Source organism: Xiphias gladius, chromosome 12 (genome assembly GCF_016859285.1).
Source record: "Xiphias gladius isolate SHS-SW01 ecotype Sanya breed wild chromosome 12, ASM1685928v1, whole genome shotgun sequence".
In the NCBI taxonomy this organism is placed as follows: domain Eukaryota; kingdom Metazoa; phylum Chordata; class Actinopteri; order Istiophoriformes; family Xiphiidae; genus Xiphias; species Xiphias gladius.
The window spans coordinates 6,649,103-6,665,030 of NC_053411.1; the positions used below are offsets into that span (position 1 = coordinate 6,649,103).

At 43.6% G+C, this 15,928-nt stretch overlaps 2 protein-coding genes across 3 annotated transcripts in view; both read left to right on the forward strand.

Moving 5' to 3' along the window:
• Nucleotides 1-464: 464 nt before the first annotated feature.
• batf2 (basic leucine zipper ATF-like transcription factor 2) lies at nucleotides 465-10,218 on the forward strand. 2 transcript variants are annotated; one of them, XM_040140405.1, is made up of 3 exons: nucleotides 465-1,500; nucleotides 2,780-2,899; nucleotides 10,149-10,218. In XM_040140405.1, the coding sequence occupies exons 1-3, from the start codon at nucleotides 1,054-1,056 to the stop codon at nucleotides 10,170-10,172; spliced, it is 591 nt and encodes a 196-aa protein (XP_039996339.1). In that variant the 5' UTR covers nucleotides 465-1,053; the 3' UTR covers nucleotides 10,173-10,218. The 2 variants fall into 2 exon arrangements, with proteins under 2 accessions (XP_039996339.1, XP_039996338.1); XM_040140404.1 differs by lacking the exon at nucleotides 10,149-10,218 and adding an exon at nucleotides 6,027-9,006.
• Nucleotides 10,219-13,652: 3,434 nt separating this feature from the next.
• Nucleotides 13,653-15,928, forward strand: part of ppp2r5b (protein phosphatase 2, regulatory subunit B', beta) — a 35,050-nt gene continuing 32,774 nt past the window's right edge. The window contains exon 1 of the mRNA XM_040141629.1: nucleotides 13,653-13,845. Within this exon, the coding sequence (XP_039997563.1) occupies nucleotides 13,653-13,845 (193 nt within the window). The remainder of the gene's footprint in view (nucleotides 13,846-15,928) is intronic.

The following is a 15,928-nucleotide window of genomic DNA, read 5'->3' on the forward strand; positions in this document are numbered from 1 at the left end:
AATGGATTAGTTCATTGAATTCAGTCAAGTACTTTATTTCAGTATAGTATTTTACAGAGTGCAGCAAAATTGGGTGTGACTTCATCACTGAAAATATATCATGCCACAAAGTGAAGCTACTACAACTTGTTTTTGACAGAGGGCTGGAACAGAGTTTGGACAATCTGGCATTGACTTTATAAGAATTTATCTTAACCTCCTCCTACAGATGTCCTACAAACCATTTTATTTTTCAAACTTTCCTCATTCATAAAAAAACAAACAAAACAAAACAAACTTTTTCCCACACATCTTTTCAGCTTAGTTTACACGCAGTGTCAGAGAATAGAATTAAGGCTGTGGGAATGAAACTCATACCTAAGACGGGAGTTACAGCTGTGGGAGGGCTGGGACGTCTTTCACGCCGCCGCCAGATTTCGGAGCCATTGTTTGGCGCGGTAAGTGAACACGTTGCTGTAGGACAAGTCTACGAGAAGAAAAAAAGGGACAGTTTTAATGGAGAAAAGTCAAATATTACTTGTGCCATAAATTACCAAAGTCACTGCTGGGAATCGGCAGAATCTGTTGGCGGCCCTCTGGGGGCTTAGCTGTCAGTTTCCCGTTAGAAGCGCTTTCAGAAACTCCCTGCACCCACGCTCCTAATATGGTCATCGGCTCAGGGCTGTTCCGGTCTCAAATCGTCTGTTTCATTCAATATTTACGGTGCCTTCACGTGCTATCGAACATATTCGGCTAGGAGTCATACTCTAGTTGAAGACACATTCGCAATCGGACAACGTAGCTGATTGACACTAAGGGAATAATGCACTTTTATATCAGTTACCAACAGTGGCCGCTTGAAAAGGCTGTTTTCTTTTAATCACCGGGTCAACGCCGGAACGTTTCTGCTTTCTAAGCGCTTCAGTGTAGCGACACGGGCTCGGAAAGTGAAACTAACAACCTGCATTTGAAGGCAGCACGGCCCCCGCGTCGCCCTTGATCCGCCATGGGTCAGTTTAAAATAAAGAGAAAGTGAAAGCAGCAAGGGCAGAATGTTGCATCACCGGCTGTTGAATGCCAAGCCTCCTGCGCTCAAAAGCCTCCGGACACCCCGGGTCGGTGCCTCACTTCGGGCAACACATCCACAGAATCCACAAATCACCAAGCAACCAGCGGGCATTGGTTTGCACCACAGCAACTACCTGCTCGGTAGCCTGCACTCCCCCTTTTCTTCCTGGGTCATTCAAAGTTCAGTCCAGGCTGCGGCGGGCAGCGCCGGCCGGCCGCCACCCCTCGGACTTTGGATGTCAGTGGTTTCACTTGCGGGCATGCTGCGCCGATGATCCGGGCTGGGTGAGGATTTCAGCCCTTTCCGACCTACGGGCTAGCCGGTCCGCCGCAGGGAGGGGGCAGGCGGGAGAGGGAGGGGGGATGTCTCCGTTATACATGGACACCAGCTACGAGTTGAACAGCCCGAGCTCCCTGTCCGCTGAGGAGTGGAACAGCAACACGGCCGGATCGGTAAGACCCCCTTCTCTCCTTTAACATTCAATCAATCAATCAATCAGTAGATTATAATCAAGTCATATAGCATGTTGTCACAACCATACACGACCCTTGACGGATGTTAACGCTGTTCCTTTATCGGACAGCTGACAATGTAGAAACATGGGAAGAGGAGGGGGGATTAGTGGCAAACAAAGGTTGCTCCAGCCTGTAGTCCACCAGAAAACCCCTGTTTTGGGTCTTTTATAAAGCACTTTGTCTTTTGTTTAAAAAAAACCAAAAAACAAAACATGTAAATAAATGTATTGTTATGAACTCACTCTAATATCAATATAAACCCACGACTGAGCCCCGTAGGCATACGTAAAATCCCTATGATTAGACTGTTAGTAGTATTTTCCATTAGGAATCAGACAATTTACATACCATCACATTAAAATGGACCTAAAGGTGGACATCAAAGTGGACTAAAAAGACAGAGGTGACCAAAAAATGGCTATAGCTACCACTGTAGCATTTTACGAGACTTCTTTCAGAATTAGAAATACCATAGAATAGTTAGCACCACTTATCTTGTCTGACTATGATCTTCACTTAGCTGTAGCCAGGTTTCCTCTCATACAGGTAAAGGAAACTTACCTACATCTCATTTCTTAAAGAAAAACATAAACATGTAAAAACGAAACAAAGAAAACCTCGTGAACAGTAGCAACGAACGTGGGTACGAGGGGGATGCACTACCAATGTACTGACAAGCTCTCCTTCCTACTGTGTCTGAGGGCACTTTCTCTGAGTCTTTTTTGACAAAAGCTTCCTCCAAATAAACCCAATGTAATCTTGTCTTCACTGCAGATGACCTGAAATTTTGGGTAAACTTTTGATATTGAAAAAATAATTTGTGCTTCTAGTCCAATTTGGGTCCATTTTATGAAGAAATTTTCATTTGACATCTAACCTTTGTTTATTGGTCATAAAAAAGCTTTGTAAACTTGACTTTACTCCTGACTGTAACATCATGTGCTGCAAGTTCCTCTCCATCCACGTCCAGGTCTGTTATTTCTTTATTGACCTGCTTGAATTGGGAAACCACATGGCAATTCATGTGATAAGTTTGTCTTATGACCTTATGAACCATGACATTTTTTGAAAATATTATGCAATCTCAAGAAGTTATTGATATCCCCCTTTATGAAAAGATTTGCTCCTAAAAAGGCAAGAGAAGCAGGCACACACACAGACTCAGTGTGTACTGTAATGATTGTGGACAACCTGTGTGCACATTCATTTCTTACAGGAGAGAGAAGGAGAGGGACAACAGGTGGAAAAAAGGGGGATAAAAAGACGAGAGAAGAACAGAGACGCGGCCAGAAAGTCCCGCCGTAAACAAACAGAGAGAGCCGACGAACTTCATGAGGTTAGAAACAACCATTTCTTGTTTTCTTTCTCTCCTTATACCATCATCCTGCGACTGCCACTGCCTAGCTCCCTTTCAGTCAAACATACAGGCTGTGTAAATAGTGGTGTGTGTGTGTGTAATGTGACAGAGTGCTACTAGCCATTTCTTGTAAACAGTCTGCTTTAGGAGAAAGGCTCCCTCTGGTTTGCCCTCCCATTGGCCCTCCCTTTCCTGCCCTCTACACACACACACTCTCACACACACACACACACACACACACACACACACACACACACACACACACGCGCACACACACACACACACACACACACACACACACACACACACACACACACACACACACACACACACACACACTTTTGTACTTCTATCTTTGTGAGGACACTCATTGACATAATGCATTCCCTAGCCCCTTACCCTAAACCTGATTCTAACCTTAACCCGAAAACCAAGTCTTAACCCTTGAATTGCCCTTTAAAGTTGTGAGGATCGGCCAAAATGTCCTCACTTTCCTGAAATGTCTTCCCTCCAGTGGTTTAAAACTCAAACTGTTCCTCACAATGTTTTACCCATACAAGTACACCTACACACACACACACACACACACACACACAACCCTTCCCACTTCTGTTTTTCCATCCTCTTTCTCCCGAGGGGCAAATTCCACCGATAGTGTAACGAACATTATGGCCTTTATGAGACACTGACTTTAGTTTCTGATCGGATGTGATACAATAGTAAGTATGCACCACTGAAAAACTAATAAAACTTATTTTTCAAATATGGTGTTGAGGGATACTTATAGTTCAGGCTTCAAATCAGAGCTAACTCAGAACCAAATACAGTCAGAATTTTTGGTGATCTGCTTAACAAAAGTATCACAATTTTTTGTATTTTGTTTCTGATGAGAAGAATTATTGACTATATTTAAAAAGTCATTTGACATTTTGGGAAATAAAATTTACTTTCTTGTGGAAAGTTAGATGAGAAAATTGATAGCACTCTCTCTATGCCCTAAATATTGAGCTAAAAAGCAAGCAGTTGGTTAGCTTGGCTTAGCATAAGGACCAGAAACAGTGTTACCTTTGACTTTGTCGAAAGGTAACAAAATCCACCTACCAGCACCTCTAAAGCTCACTAGTTAACACACTACATCTGATTTGCTCATGTCAAATGTCAGGTTGCGGTTCCATAAGTCACCGCTCCCAACTAAGATGTAGTCCAGCACTTTATTTTCCTCCCCCCTTTTGCTGCTTTGTTTTCCTCCGATATCATCTCCTATCTGTTTTAACTGATTGGATAAGTGTTTACTGAATATGTGAATGGGTTTGTCTTCTTTATCGATGCTATCCAGACTTTAACTTTCTGTTTCTTCTTCCCTTCTCAGTTCTGCTCTCTGTTTGTTGTTCAGGTCAAATTGAAGAATCATCGCTGCCATAAGTTTAACTTACAAAAAGTACCAAGTCTGTGTCAGCAGTTCATGGTTTCGGGGTCAGCACATGTTGTACATCTGCATACTACTGCTACTCTGACTGTGACTCCTTGACCTTTGTGACCTTAAGAAGAATTAAGTAGAAATTTAATCTTACCGAAGAGAAACACTATTTTTCTATATGGTATTCAAGTATGAATTTTATGGTCATTGATGCTCAATGGAGATGAATACACAGGCTGTTGTGGAGAAGAGGTGTTTTCAGACTGCACTGAAACTTGGGGGCCATAAAAGCTTATTGATAGATAAACCCAAAAACTCTAAATAGGCCAAGGTATATTTTTAAGATTTCTGGCCACATTTTAATTCTTTATCTTCGGCTGGACTGCAACAGCAAGTCCAGCCCTAGAAATGCGAATGCCGCGTGACTGAGTGATGAAGTTACACCATTGGCCTAGGGGCATTTGGCCGGTCAGATGTTGGAATTTCCCCATTGGCCGTTGCTCTTTCAAAATTAATTGGCACAAACAGTTTCTATTGCGTCATTAGGTGAGCGTTTAAAGGCAGTGTTGCCATCTTTGTGCCTTTGTCGCTAGATTTACCTACCTCTCACAGCCCTTTTGAGGGCTTTTTTTTCGCAGAAGCACCTAGTGACAAATCTAGCAACTTTTTGGACAAACCTTAGCTACTTTTCTTAGAGGAGAGTCACCAGTATTGCCCCGCAAGCAAGACGTTGGCCTTTCCCTCCGCAGGTACACCTCTCTATGTGTCTCATTCAGTTGACTGCACGGCAGCTGACACAGACATGAATGAGCTTCTAACTTTTTCTCTGAGGGATCATTAATAAATATATAAGTAAATATGAGTAAATATAGCTGAAATTACAGCACAGTCTATGTTAAAAGCAGTGTTGATTTTGTAAGACAACATTGCTGTTATAAAATCAGGATTTCAGCAGTGCAGAGCAGCAGCTTGGAAATGGCTTGGGAGTGACTGCTGGTTAACGTGTTGTCTCAATGGGCCGCGTTTCAGTCTCTATTTCATACTTCTTCCGTTGACTGACAACAGAAACAGAAAAACATGTAAATGAGAACAACTTTATTGCTAATTCAGATGTATTAAATTACTGTAAATGTGACGCAGAGAGTAGGAGAGAAGAACACGGATAAAGGGCGATCCAGCTGTATAACTAGATTTTGACCTAGTCTTGTTCTAACTAAACACTGCAATAATCAGCAGGGAATCATCTCTCTACCACCTACCATCTCCTTTCATGCTGCACTTGCACTGCTGTCACTTACAAGCAGTATTTCAGTTCTCCTTCTGACTTTGGCCCCACATCATCTGCTTTATGGCTGTTGTACTTTCTACAGCACTCGAAAAGACTCTTTAAGAAGTGTGTTATTAGTATTGCCTGTCTGTAGTGTTTTATTACAGCAAAAGTCAGGCCTGGTGTCATATGTGGGCAGGATGTGATGGTATTTATTATTTTCTTTTGATGTATGTCGTTAATCCATTTTTTTTATGGCTGATGAGTGCTACTCTGAGGGGTTTGTTGAAGATATACCTGACTCAACTTGACATTAACAATTTGTCATTTGTGTGTGTTTCTCCTCTCATGTTCATCTCTCGTTTTTCTACACCCTTATTGCTTTCTTACTTTTCTTTTACCCTATACCCTCTTCTCTTTAGGAGCTTCAATGTCTTGAGCGATCAAACTCAGCCCTTCAAAAGGAGGTTGCTGCATTGAAAAAAGACCTCCACCGCTATACGACAGCTCTGGAGAATCATGAACCTTACTGCCGCCTCAAAGCCTCTGGGTCAAGCGCCAGTTCAACAACACACCTCTCAGTTTCCCCCTCAGCTGTTCGTCAGACCAGTTCAAGCCCTCCTATAGTTGCTCCGCAGGCCTCAAGTTCCTCTTTGGCTACTACCCCTTCAATGTCTACCTCCCTGACCTCTAGCCTGGGTCTTCAAACCCTTGACTGTGTTGAAAATACTCATCTCTCATCTTCAGCCTCTGCTCCAACAGCTACAACATTAGCCTTGTCTTCTTGCTCGTCTTCTGTAGTCGCCATCAAATCCTCCTCCAGCCCTGATACTGTTCCTTATTCATTCTCGTTTTCCACATTCCCAGCTCCCCACTCTTTGTTTAGTGAAGAGTCTCCAATTACCTCTAGGCCAACAAATGTTACGGCTGCCTGCACTAGCCTTGTTTCAACCCCTATTCCCTCCATCGCCCCCACCACAGCTGCTCAGCCTCAATGTGGGCAAGAGGCCATCCATGAAACTTCTTCTGTGCCGGCAAATGCATGTTTCTCTACTCTTAATTCTGGCACATCGGATGCGTCTTCCATTATACAAACCTCTTTTTTAACTGCTTCACCTAATGCGGTGCCCCCTTACTGCCATTTAGCAGGAGAAAATGAAGGTCTAGTAGCACAAGGTTGTCCCGTGAATGTGCCCCAGCTGCATCCAGGTCACTACAGTGGAAATCCAGACAATTCAAGTTTGCTGTGTACTCTTTTACCGTCAACTCTTCAAGATCCTGCTCTTCAGTCCTTTAAAGTATCACCTTTGGCATATTTAGAGCCATCTCCTGCCCCTGCCTTTGCATTAAAGCCAAGTTGCAGACAGCAAATGACACCCAATCCCGTGTGTCTTCTCTCCCTCCTCACCATCCCGAGTCCTCTTAACGTCTCTGAAACTACCTCCAACAGCTCTGACGGACTTATCTGTCAACCTCTGCCTTCACTGCCACCGTTCGGTGATCCCTCAAGTGACCTTTCCCTTACTGAGCTCCTGGAAGTCAATGATTGGATCCTAAATGGGACTAGTAATCAGTAGCACTACATGCCACATGGCAAAGGAGGACCAGCATCGCAATGTTGAAATTGTCATTTAATTTACATGTTTTGAGATGTTTAAATGAACTCTGATTATTTCAGTCCCAGGCATCTTCCAAAAAACCCAGCTGTTTAGCTTGTTAGGCGTCAAAATACAGTGCAGACCAGCTACAGCAAGAACTGTAAAATGCAAGGTTTTTATAGACAGATATTCACATCTGACATCCAGGTGGGTGGACATCCAGCAGAGGCCAAGATATCCTGATGTTTAGTTCCTGTATGGATTAAGCTCCAACAAAACTGGATCCAATTAATTTCCCATCATGCAACCAATATGATGTTTTATTAGACCCTCCATGCCAGGGAAAATAAACCAATGTTTTTCAAACCCAGGCCTTCCGATATAAATTTGTATCCTCCAAGCTGAAGACATCACCATGACATCATTAGGAACATTTTCTCAGACTCGGCCAAGCTCCTCCAGAGCCACAGAAGACATTATACAACTGTTTCCAAAAGCTTGGTAATACTCCCCATGATTGATAATCTAATGTTTATATCTGAAAACGGTGGAGTTTCCTTTTCATAACAGCAAAGAACACAGACAACTATGTAAAGCCTTCCTACGGTTTCTCAAGACTGTCTGAGTCCATAGCTTACAAACCATTGTAGTTATATTCAGTGCAAACATTTTCACAGTTTTGAATATGTGAGAATCCTTTCTTGCTTAACTGACTCAACATCTGAAACTTTGACTTGTAATTTTAGATTGGGTTGGAGTAATCACTTCCCCCTCTCAACATCAAGGAAATGCCATCAGGAGAAATTTCCATCTTTGTCCGTAGCTGCAGTGTGAACATATGACGGTGCCAAAGTTAACCACACAGCCTGCATGTTGGCTACAAGTTACAGTCATCATGATTTAATTATAGGAAAATGTATTCTTTTTTTCACCTCATTGAAAATACATATTTCAACACACGCTCTCTGCACACAGTCTTGCTGCTGCTACAGATGATTTATTAATGGCTTGCAATATTTTAATCCAAGAAAAAATTAAAATCAGTCATTTTGCTGATAGTTCATTTGGTTTTTTTTCGTACTTTTGGTATTTGTATTTTTTATCTGTCTTAAATTCTGGTTTCACATTGCATATACTGCAACCATAGAGGGTCAATAGGGTCCTACAGCTCATTTTTGCCCTCTAGGGGCCCCCCTAGTGGTAATTTCAGTCATGATTTCAATTTTGGTGACAAGACCCTTATTTGTGGTAACTACTACTACTTCAGGGAGGCTTCATTAAGTGTGATGATGATGATGATGAGGGTGATCGAGTGAGGCACAGATCTGGTGGCCCACCAACATCCTCACCCCTGAGGGTCTAAAGCTATGATAAAAATGATTGTATAACTGATAATCCCCTCATTGTGCTCGTTAAAATGAGTCAAATGAGAGCAATAAATAAATGTTTCCTTTTGACTCCCTTTCCCTGTAACACTAAGGGGACAAAGAAGCTGCTAAAATGGGCTATAGGAACTATTGTTATAAGGAAATGGATTTTTATTTTTTTATTTTTTTAACTGGGATCTTGCGCTGTGATTGTATTATGCTGACGATTTTGTTGTTTTCAGATGATGATTTATGTAATTATTCTGCTTTATATACAGTATATCTATAGTTATATAGGAAATGCTTTTGATTTAGAGTGGGACTTTGGGTGTGTGTGCGAGTTATGACCATTTTGTATTTATCATGGATTAGATTTATATATTTATGCTAAAATATTGATTGCAATAAAAAAGCTAATTACAAATACAATTTTTTTTATTCAAACGTTTTCACTTTTTTTTTCAATCTACAAGTCTGTTCTATCTGTAATATATCAGGCTATTCTAATATAGAGTAGTTTATAACTACAGTTAAAGTAACAGTATGTAATTATTGAAAGATGAAATAACACATAAATTACAAATGAAAAGCTGAATTCATTAACAATAAAACACACAAACTTGATCAGTTCAATACACCCCAGCGTTTTGCTGCTACAGCCTCATTTGGTCTGGTATGATCCGTAGCTGATGGTTGCTAATTTTCGCTGTGTACATAGATATTGAGGAATCTTTTCGACATATGCAACTGTTAATAGCCTTTTAACATTGTCTCGTAAATGTTATGTGGCCACAAGTGACATTATTCAGCAGAATTCACGGCTTACTTTAACAGCTTGTAGACTGTTGTGAACAAAACAATATTACAGATTGTTGCTTAAATATAGACAATTTTTAGCTACGGTTTTGGCTTGGCCGTGTCAACGGAAACATCGGTCGATGGTCTCACAACTTTGGTCCGGACTGTAATATCTCACCAACAATTGGATATATTGCCGTGAAATGTTTGTGGTCTTTGTGACCCCCTGATTTTTCCTCTAATAACACTATAATTGACCCTTGTGCTTCTGAGTAAAATGTCTGAACAGCTACTGCATGGATTGCAATAAAAATGTATTACACACGTTCATTTCCCGTTAGGATGAATTGTAATAACCTGGGTGATCCCCTGACTTTTCAAAATTTTAATTTGCCCAATACTTTTGTTTTATGACCAGATATCTGCAAAACTACTGACATCCCCATCAGCCTCAGCTGTACTTTGTGTTTTGTGCTAATCAGCAGATCTTAGCAGCTAGCATGCCAACCTCAGATGGTAACAATGGTAAACATTATAGCCTATCCGTGTAAAATCAGCACGTTGGCATTTAGCTCAAAGCACTGCTCTGCCTTAGTGTGTTATCGCAGAGCACGGCCGTAGATTCTAAGTCCTGTTTACTGAGAATTTAAACAAATGTTACCAGACTGAATCTGGGCTCGGAGGGGATTTGTGATTGATGAGCCCACAGTTGTTATAGAGTGCAATAGAGTTGTAGACTGCTGTTAACCAGTGCTTCTGGATTTCTGTCTGTCCTTAACAGTCCGGCAGAAATAACCTCTGGTGAGAGCAAACGTGAAGCAGGCCGGCAGCGTCCCCTCCGCCGTCGGCACCGCCAGCCTTTTACAGCGCTATACACAGTACTGCCCCCCCCCCCCCGGTGTTTTTCCCATAAAGCAACCGGCTGAGCTCACCTGCGACACAACACGGAGGAGGAGGAGGAGGAGGAGGAGGAGGAATATAAGGAGGGGGGAATGGGGCGCAGGCGCATACTATTACGCACGCCCTGGTACTGCAAATGCGATTATAAAGCTGGAGTGTGTTTATGGTGAGAGGAGCAACAAGGAGGGTTCAAGGCTGGCAGCGCAAAAACACACACCAGCAATACACATTCACTTGCAGCCAAGGTGTGACTTTGAGAGGGAGATGAAAGCGCGTGGATGATTGCGCTTTTGAGTGTGTGTGTGTGTGTGTGTGTGTGAGTGTGAGAGAGAGAGAGTGGCTTAGTGGCGAGAAGAACAATGGATGGGACTTGATCCTCAAAGCCAACTACAACCCCGCGTACACGCACAAACAACAACACACACACACGCGCTCACCTCAAATAGGAAGCGAGGAAAATGGGGAAAGGGGACGGGAGGAATTGGGGGGGGGGGTCAGACAGTAACACTGGCGAGCGTCAAAGCGGTGCGCAGCTGGAGCACAGGAGCGAATATTTCATAACAGCAGCCAGAGGTTTGGCAGGGGTGATGCCGCGGGGGCAGAGGAGCGCGAGACACTAATGATGCATCTTTCTGAAATGAAGCGGGTTTAAGAAGCACAGCCAGGCCACATAAATAAAGGCAAATAAATAAATAAGTCCATCCCATAGCGTCATCCGCAGTGAGGAGCCCCATTCCTCTCTCTCCTTGCACCACCTATAGGTTGAGGGGACCCGTTACAAGTCAGAAAGAGCGAGATATGAGAGCATCCGGCCACAGCTTTCAAAATAAAACACTTATTAATGGACCCGTCTTGTAAAGTTTTCACTGAAACACGAAAGTATGGCCAAACGTGGCAGATTCATTAAACGGAAAACATAACAAACGCCCTCTTGCTCCTGGCAGACGACCTTGACCCCTTCTCTTTCAATACATGGTGGAGGATTTGTTCAGGGTTCAGTCTAATGTTTAAATCCCCATGAAGATAGTTAAGATATCCTGCAACAAATATTTCTCTGTCATCACTCGTCCCTTCAGATATAGGACTACAGCTGCAGGTGTATTGTTGTTGAATGCCTGAATGCAGGTAGATGCAGAATCCGGACAATGAAAATAAAAGAGATGTTAGTGAGGTTGCACCACGATACAAGAAGTAATGTTGTGTGATTGCCTTCAGTTCTCAAGAAATCTTGTTATGTTGGTAAGCACCACACTGTCGGCTCGCAGGCATACTTTAGGTTATAGCCAAAGAGGTTAGAGGAATTAGATAGAATATCAATCCACATTTCCCTGGACAGAGTACTTACTTATGTCACCTCAAATATAGATATATATATTTTTTTGTCATTTTTTAATTCAAATTCACTGTTGGCGGAAATATCAGCAGAGCTGTGTTTGCAACAAATAGCATGAATAAGTGTTATTGGGCAAGATCATCTCTGCGGCTCAGGTTTTATAGGCAAGCGTTTGACATCCTTGATTATTTCCTCTTAATTAGGCCCATGTAATGCTGGGATACCAACTTGGTCAGCATTGCCAACTGTATCAATGACCCCCAGGGGCCCCGAAAAGCCCTAGGTTCACTGTGCAGCAATTGGTTAAGTTTATTAATGGTACATTAATATGATTTTTTTGGGAATATGGGGGTTACTGAGGCAACATATCAAATGCCGTGATAACACCCTTTACATGAGACTTATTACCTGATCTTGATTCTGGATTTGAAAGGGCTCTGTATCAAAATCTAGCCTAAGACCTTTACAGGTTCCGCTATGCTTAAATTGTGTATATTCTCGGATCCACGTAGCTCGCGTTTCCCCCAGTTTAATCCGGCCACGAGTCAGTTTCTATAAACCAACACGCGCTTTTATTTTCGCGAGCCCTCGTTTTATTTTGAAAGCGGGGGTGCCTCACTTCCTGTATCCCCCTGACTCACTCCACGCTCCTTGACGCAGCTCTCTGGGGCGCCGTAGGACGACCGGATAACGGGAACCGAGAAGGGGGACAGGAGCAAAAAACGCGTCAGCCTGACAGACATAGACGAGGTGCTATTGTACAACCCAGGCCTTCGGTCTTTTCACCCCAGGCTGCCGCTGCGAGGAGGAGCGGCCCCTTTCTCTTTTTCTCTTCCTTCGCTCTTGCCCTCGCCGCGGGGGTAGAGACGGAGACGGAGACGGAGCGGCGGGGCTCGGCGTTTGCATCGGCCGCTGGCGGAGGACCTGCACATGTCGGCGCGGTGAGGGACCGTTGGTTTCCCCGCCCTGATACGGTCGGAGGACGGCAGCAGGAGGAGGAGGCTGTGTGGAGGGGTTTAAGACGCGACCAGAACGATATTGTCAACCTCTGAGGGGGGGAGAAAAAAAAGAAAGAAAAGAAAACAATAAGCAGGTGCGGCCGTGTTGGCGGACGAAAGGGGATCCGTTAAAAACGAGCGAGAAGGACAACAGTGATGCGGCAGCCGAGTTGGGCCCAGATTGACGATTTTATCATATCATCGTCCACCGCCAGGACCGAGCACTGATTTTATTGATAAGGAGCATCCTCCAGGAGAATAAGCTATAAAACTGACCTGGAGTCCGCTTGATTGTTTTTGATGTGGATAAACAGGAGGAGACTTTATCTGTGCGCGATTCCGGTGATTTTTCTTTACACCAGGAGCTCAGCTGTATGATCAGTTATAGAGATAAATATCCCGATCTAGGCCGATGACTTAGTCTGAGTGTGACGCCAATACAGCAGCAGAGAGGCGTGTGTGTGTGTATGTGTGTGTGTGTGTGTGTGAGAGAGAGAGAGAGCGAGAGAAGAGACGCGCCTGTCTGAGCATCATCTGGTAGCTGTACAGGCTACTCCTCCACGGGGATGATACACAAGCGATTTTTCATCTGTGCGTGAATAACGGAAGAATCAGGGATGCTGCTGATGCTGCTGCTGCTGCCATTTCCAGTCCGGCTCTGATAGACACATCGAGGCGTACAGCACGGGACTGGACATCCAGAAAATATACCTCCTCACCTCTCCTCCGCCTCTGCACCTTTACCCCCCACCCCCACCCCCTTCCCTCTCTCACCCCTCTCCTTCTCCTCCCTCCTCTTCTTCCTCCTCCTCCACCACCACCACCCCTGGAGCGCCTATTCAGTCTGATCAATTGATAATCCGTCTGTGATTCAGACAGCCACCCACTCCTCCATCCTCTCCTCCATTCACCCATACATCCTCTTAAACGCTTCTTTACGCACTCATACGCGCAAAGGCAGGCAGGCACGCACGCACGCACGCACGCACGCACGCGTCGCCGCCTCCATCATCAACACCACCACCACAACCTCCGCCGCATCACCACCGCCATCATGGAGACGACCAAGCTGCCTCCGTCCAGCCCGTCCTCGCCGACCACCAGCTTCTCGGTGCCGTCCGCGGAGAAGGTGGACGGCTTCCCGCGCAGGTCCATGCGCAGAGCCCGGCAGAGGAGGTCCCACAGCTCGTCCCAGTTCCGCTACCAGAGCTCCCAGGTGGAGCTCACCCCACTGCCCCTGCTCAAAGGTGAGACACTGATTTACCAGGGCAGCCAACCCGTGGGTCGATGTCAGAAACAACACAATCGGTGTATAGGAGTATTACAGTGAAAACAAAAGTGGTGAAAAGTCCCATAATGACACCATGAACTCACTTTTCCCACTTTATTCATCATCATTTAAACACCTCTACATTAAAGTGAAAACCGTGCCCTGGCATTACATAATATACCCATTGATCAGTACTGTGTAGGAGGTCTATTGGTGTACTGTATTTTCTACTGTTAGGTGTCCACTGATGTTGTCCTGTCTGTCAGATAGTAGGAGGACAGACAGAGGTGACAGCAATTTCTTTGATTTATTGACTGATAGGAGACAGGCTGGTTTTGGACTTTTTTAAGGTCTGTTGTTGCAATATTCTGCACTGGGACTAACAGAAATGTTCATTATTGAATAATCTGCCAATTATTTTTCTACATCAATTGACCTTTTTTTGGACAGTGGAAAATGTCCGTCCTAGTATCCCACAGTCCAAGACAGTGTCCCCAGGTGTCTTGTTTTGATATTCTTGTTAAGATATTCAGTTTACATTCAAACCACTGTAAACTGAATAGAGACTCAAAACGGTCAAATATCCAAATGATTTCATATACGTTTTCTGTCACTTGACTAATCGATTGATTGAATCTCTTCAGGTCTGTTCTGCACCTTCTCATATTTAGTTAATACAGTAGAAGATCAAAGGGAATATAACTGCAGAATGATACTGTAGGAGGGATAACAGGTCAGTAAGAAACAGCAAAATTTTCCTTCCAGTTAATCAAAAGTTCTACCAACAATCATCGCCTCAGCATGCGTCATTTCAAAACGCAGGTTTCACAGCAACATTTACAAACTAAGGCAGTACTTTTTGCATCGTGATCTTTTTCAATATGAAATTCTGCGTGGGTTTTTGGAAGGCAGTATGCCTCACGCAGGCGGCGAGGAATGGGGTTGTCCAAAGGTTCAAGTTCAAATTCATGTATTCAGACTCACTGAGCTTGGTGCCGACCAATTACTTACGCACTCATTAAACACAGCGCTGTCAAGCGTCTGCTTGTCCCCTCGACCGGTTGATGAGGAGACAGGAAAACCATCGTCCCGTTGTCAGGAGGCCTTCCCCCTTGACAGGCCAGGGGATGTGGAGCATGCTTCTAAGCTGCCTTGTTTAATAAAACCTGAAACAAAAACACACAAAATAAGAAACATGTCTGTACAAATTGTGGCTTTACGAAGGAAGAAATGACATCCCTGTGAAGACGGTCAGAGCTGCACCATGTGCGGGTCTTTTGTTGCCATAGCTGTGATCCCAGAGCTGCTGTTACTACACAGAGGCCACTTTGCTCTGTATGATCTTGTTCAGCATCCTCTCAGAACGACAGCATGCAAAGATGTGGGACCCGCTGGCTTTCTTTTTCAAACATAGTGCCGTCTGCAGTTCTTATACGCCTACCTGCTCAGTCCGCAGACAGGCCTGGGTGGGGTTTGGCCTGATGACGTTAGAGAAAGTGGACGGTCACAGAAAAATAGGATTTTCTTTTTCTTTTTCCAGGATAGGAACAGATACATGAATAAACAAGAGCTGAAATGATTAGTTCATTAATCAATTAGTTGATTGACAGAAAACTAACTGGTAGCAATTTTAGTAATTATTAATTAAGTAATTTAGGGCAATTTATTAAGCAAAAATGCCAAATGTTTTCTGGATTCAGCTTCTCAGATGTGAGGACTGGCTCATTTTCTCTGTTTTATATTATTTTGAAGGGAAAGTCTTTAGGTTTTGGATGATTGTTGGACATTTTAGAAATTTTAAGATGTCACCTTGAGCTCTGCATACTCTCAATTTTCAGAAAAAAAACAAGCTTAAGCTTGATGTTGTTGTGTAACTGACATTTCTGAGTCAGTTGACTGACCTTATGGCTCTTCTATACATGTGCTACTGTTATGCTACATGTTAGTATTTAACAATATCATGTATTTGCCACTTATGGCCACAGTTGTCCCTGTTTAGCAAAAGTGAAACCTCCAAGAGATATTTTCTTGCTAGACTTTGCTAGCCAGTTATCACATGG

What these genes read in the sequence shown, in the direction of transcription:
- batf2 (XM_040140404.1), top strand. Translation starts at nt 1,054, where the DNA reads ATGCCAAGCCTCCTGCGCTCAAAAGCCTCCGGACACCCCGGGTCGGTG. An exon ending in ACAGCAACACGGCCGGATCG is followed by an intron (nt 1,501 to 2,779) that starts GTAAGACCCCCT and finishes CATTTCTTACAG; the next exon opens with GAGAGAGAAGGAGAGGGACA. An exon ending in GAGCCGACGAACTTCATGAG is followed by an intron (nt 2,900 to 6,026) that starts GTTAGAAACAAC and finishes TCTTCTCTTTAG; the next exon opens with GAGCTTCAATGTCTTGAGCG.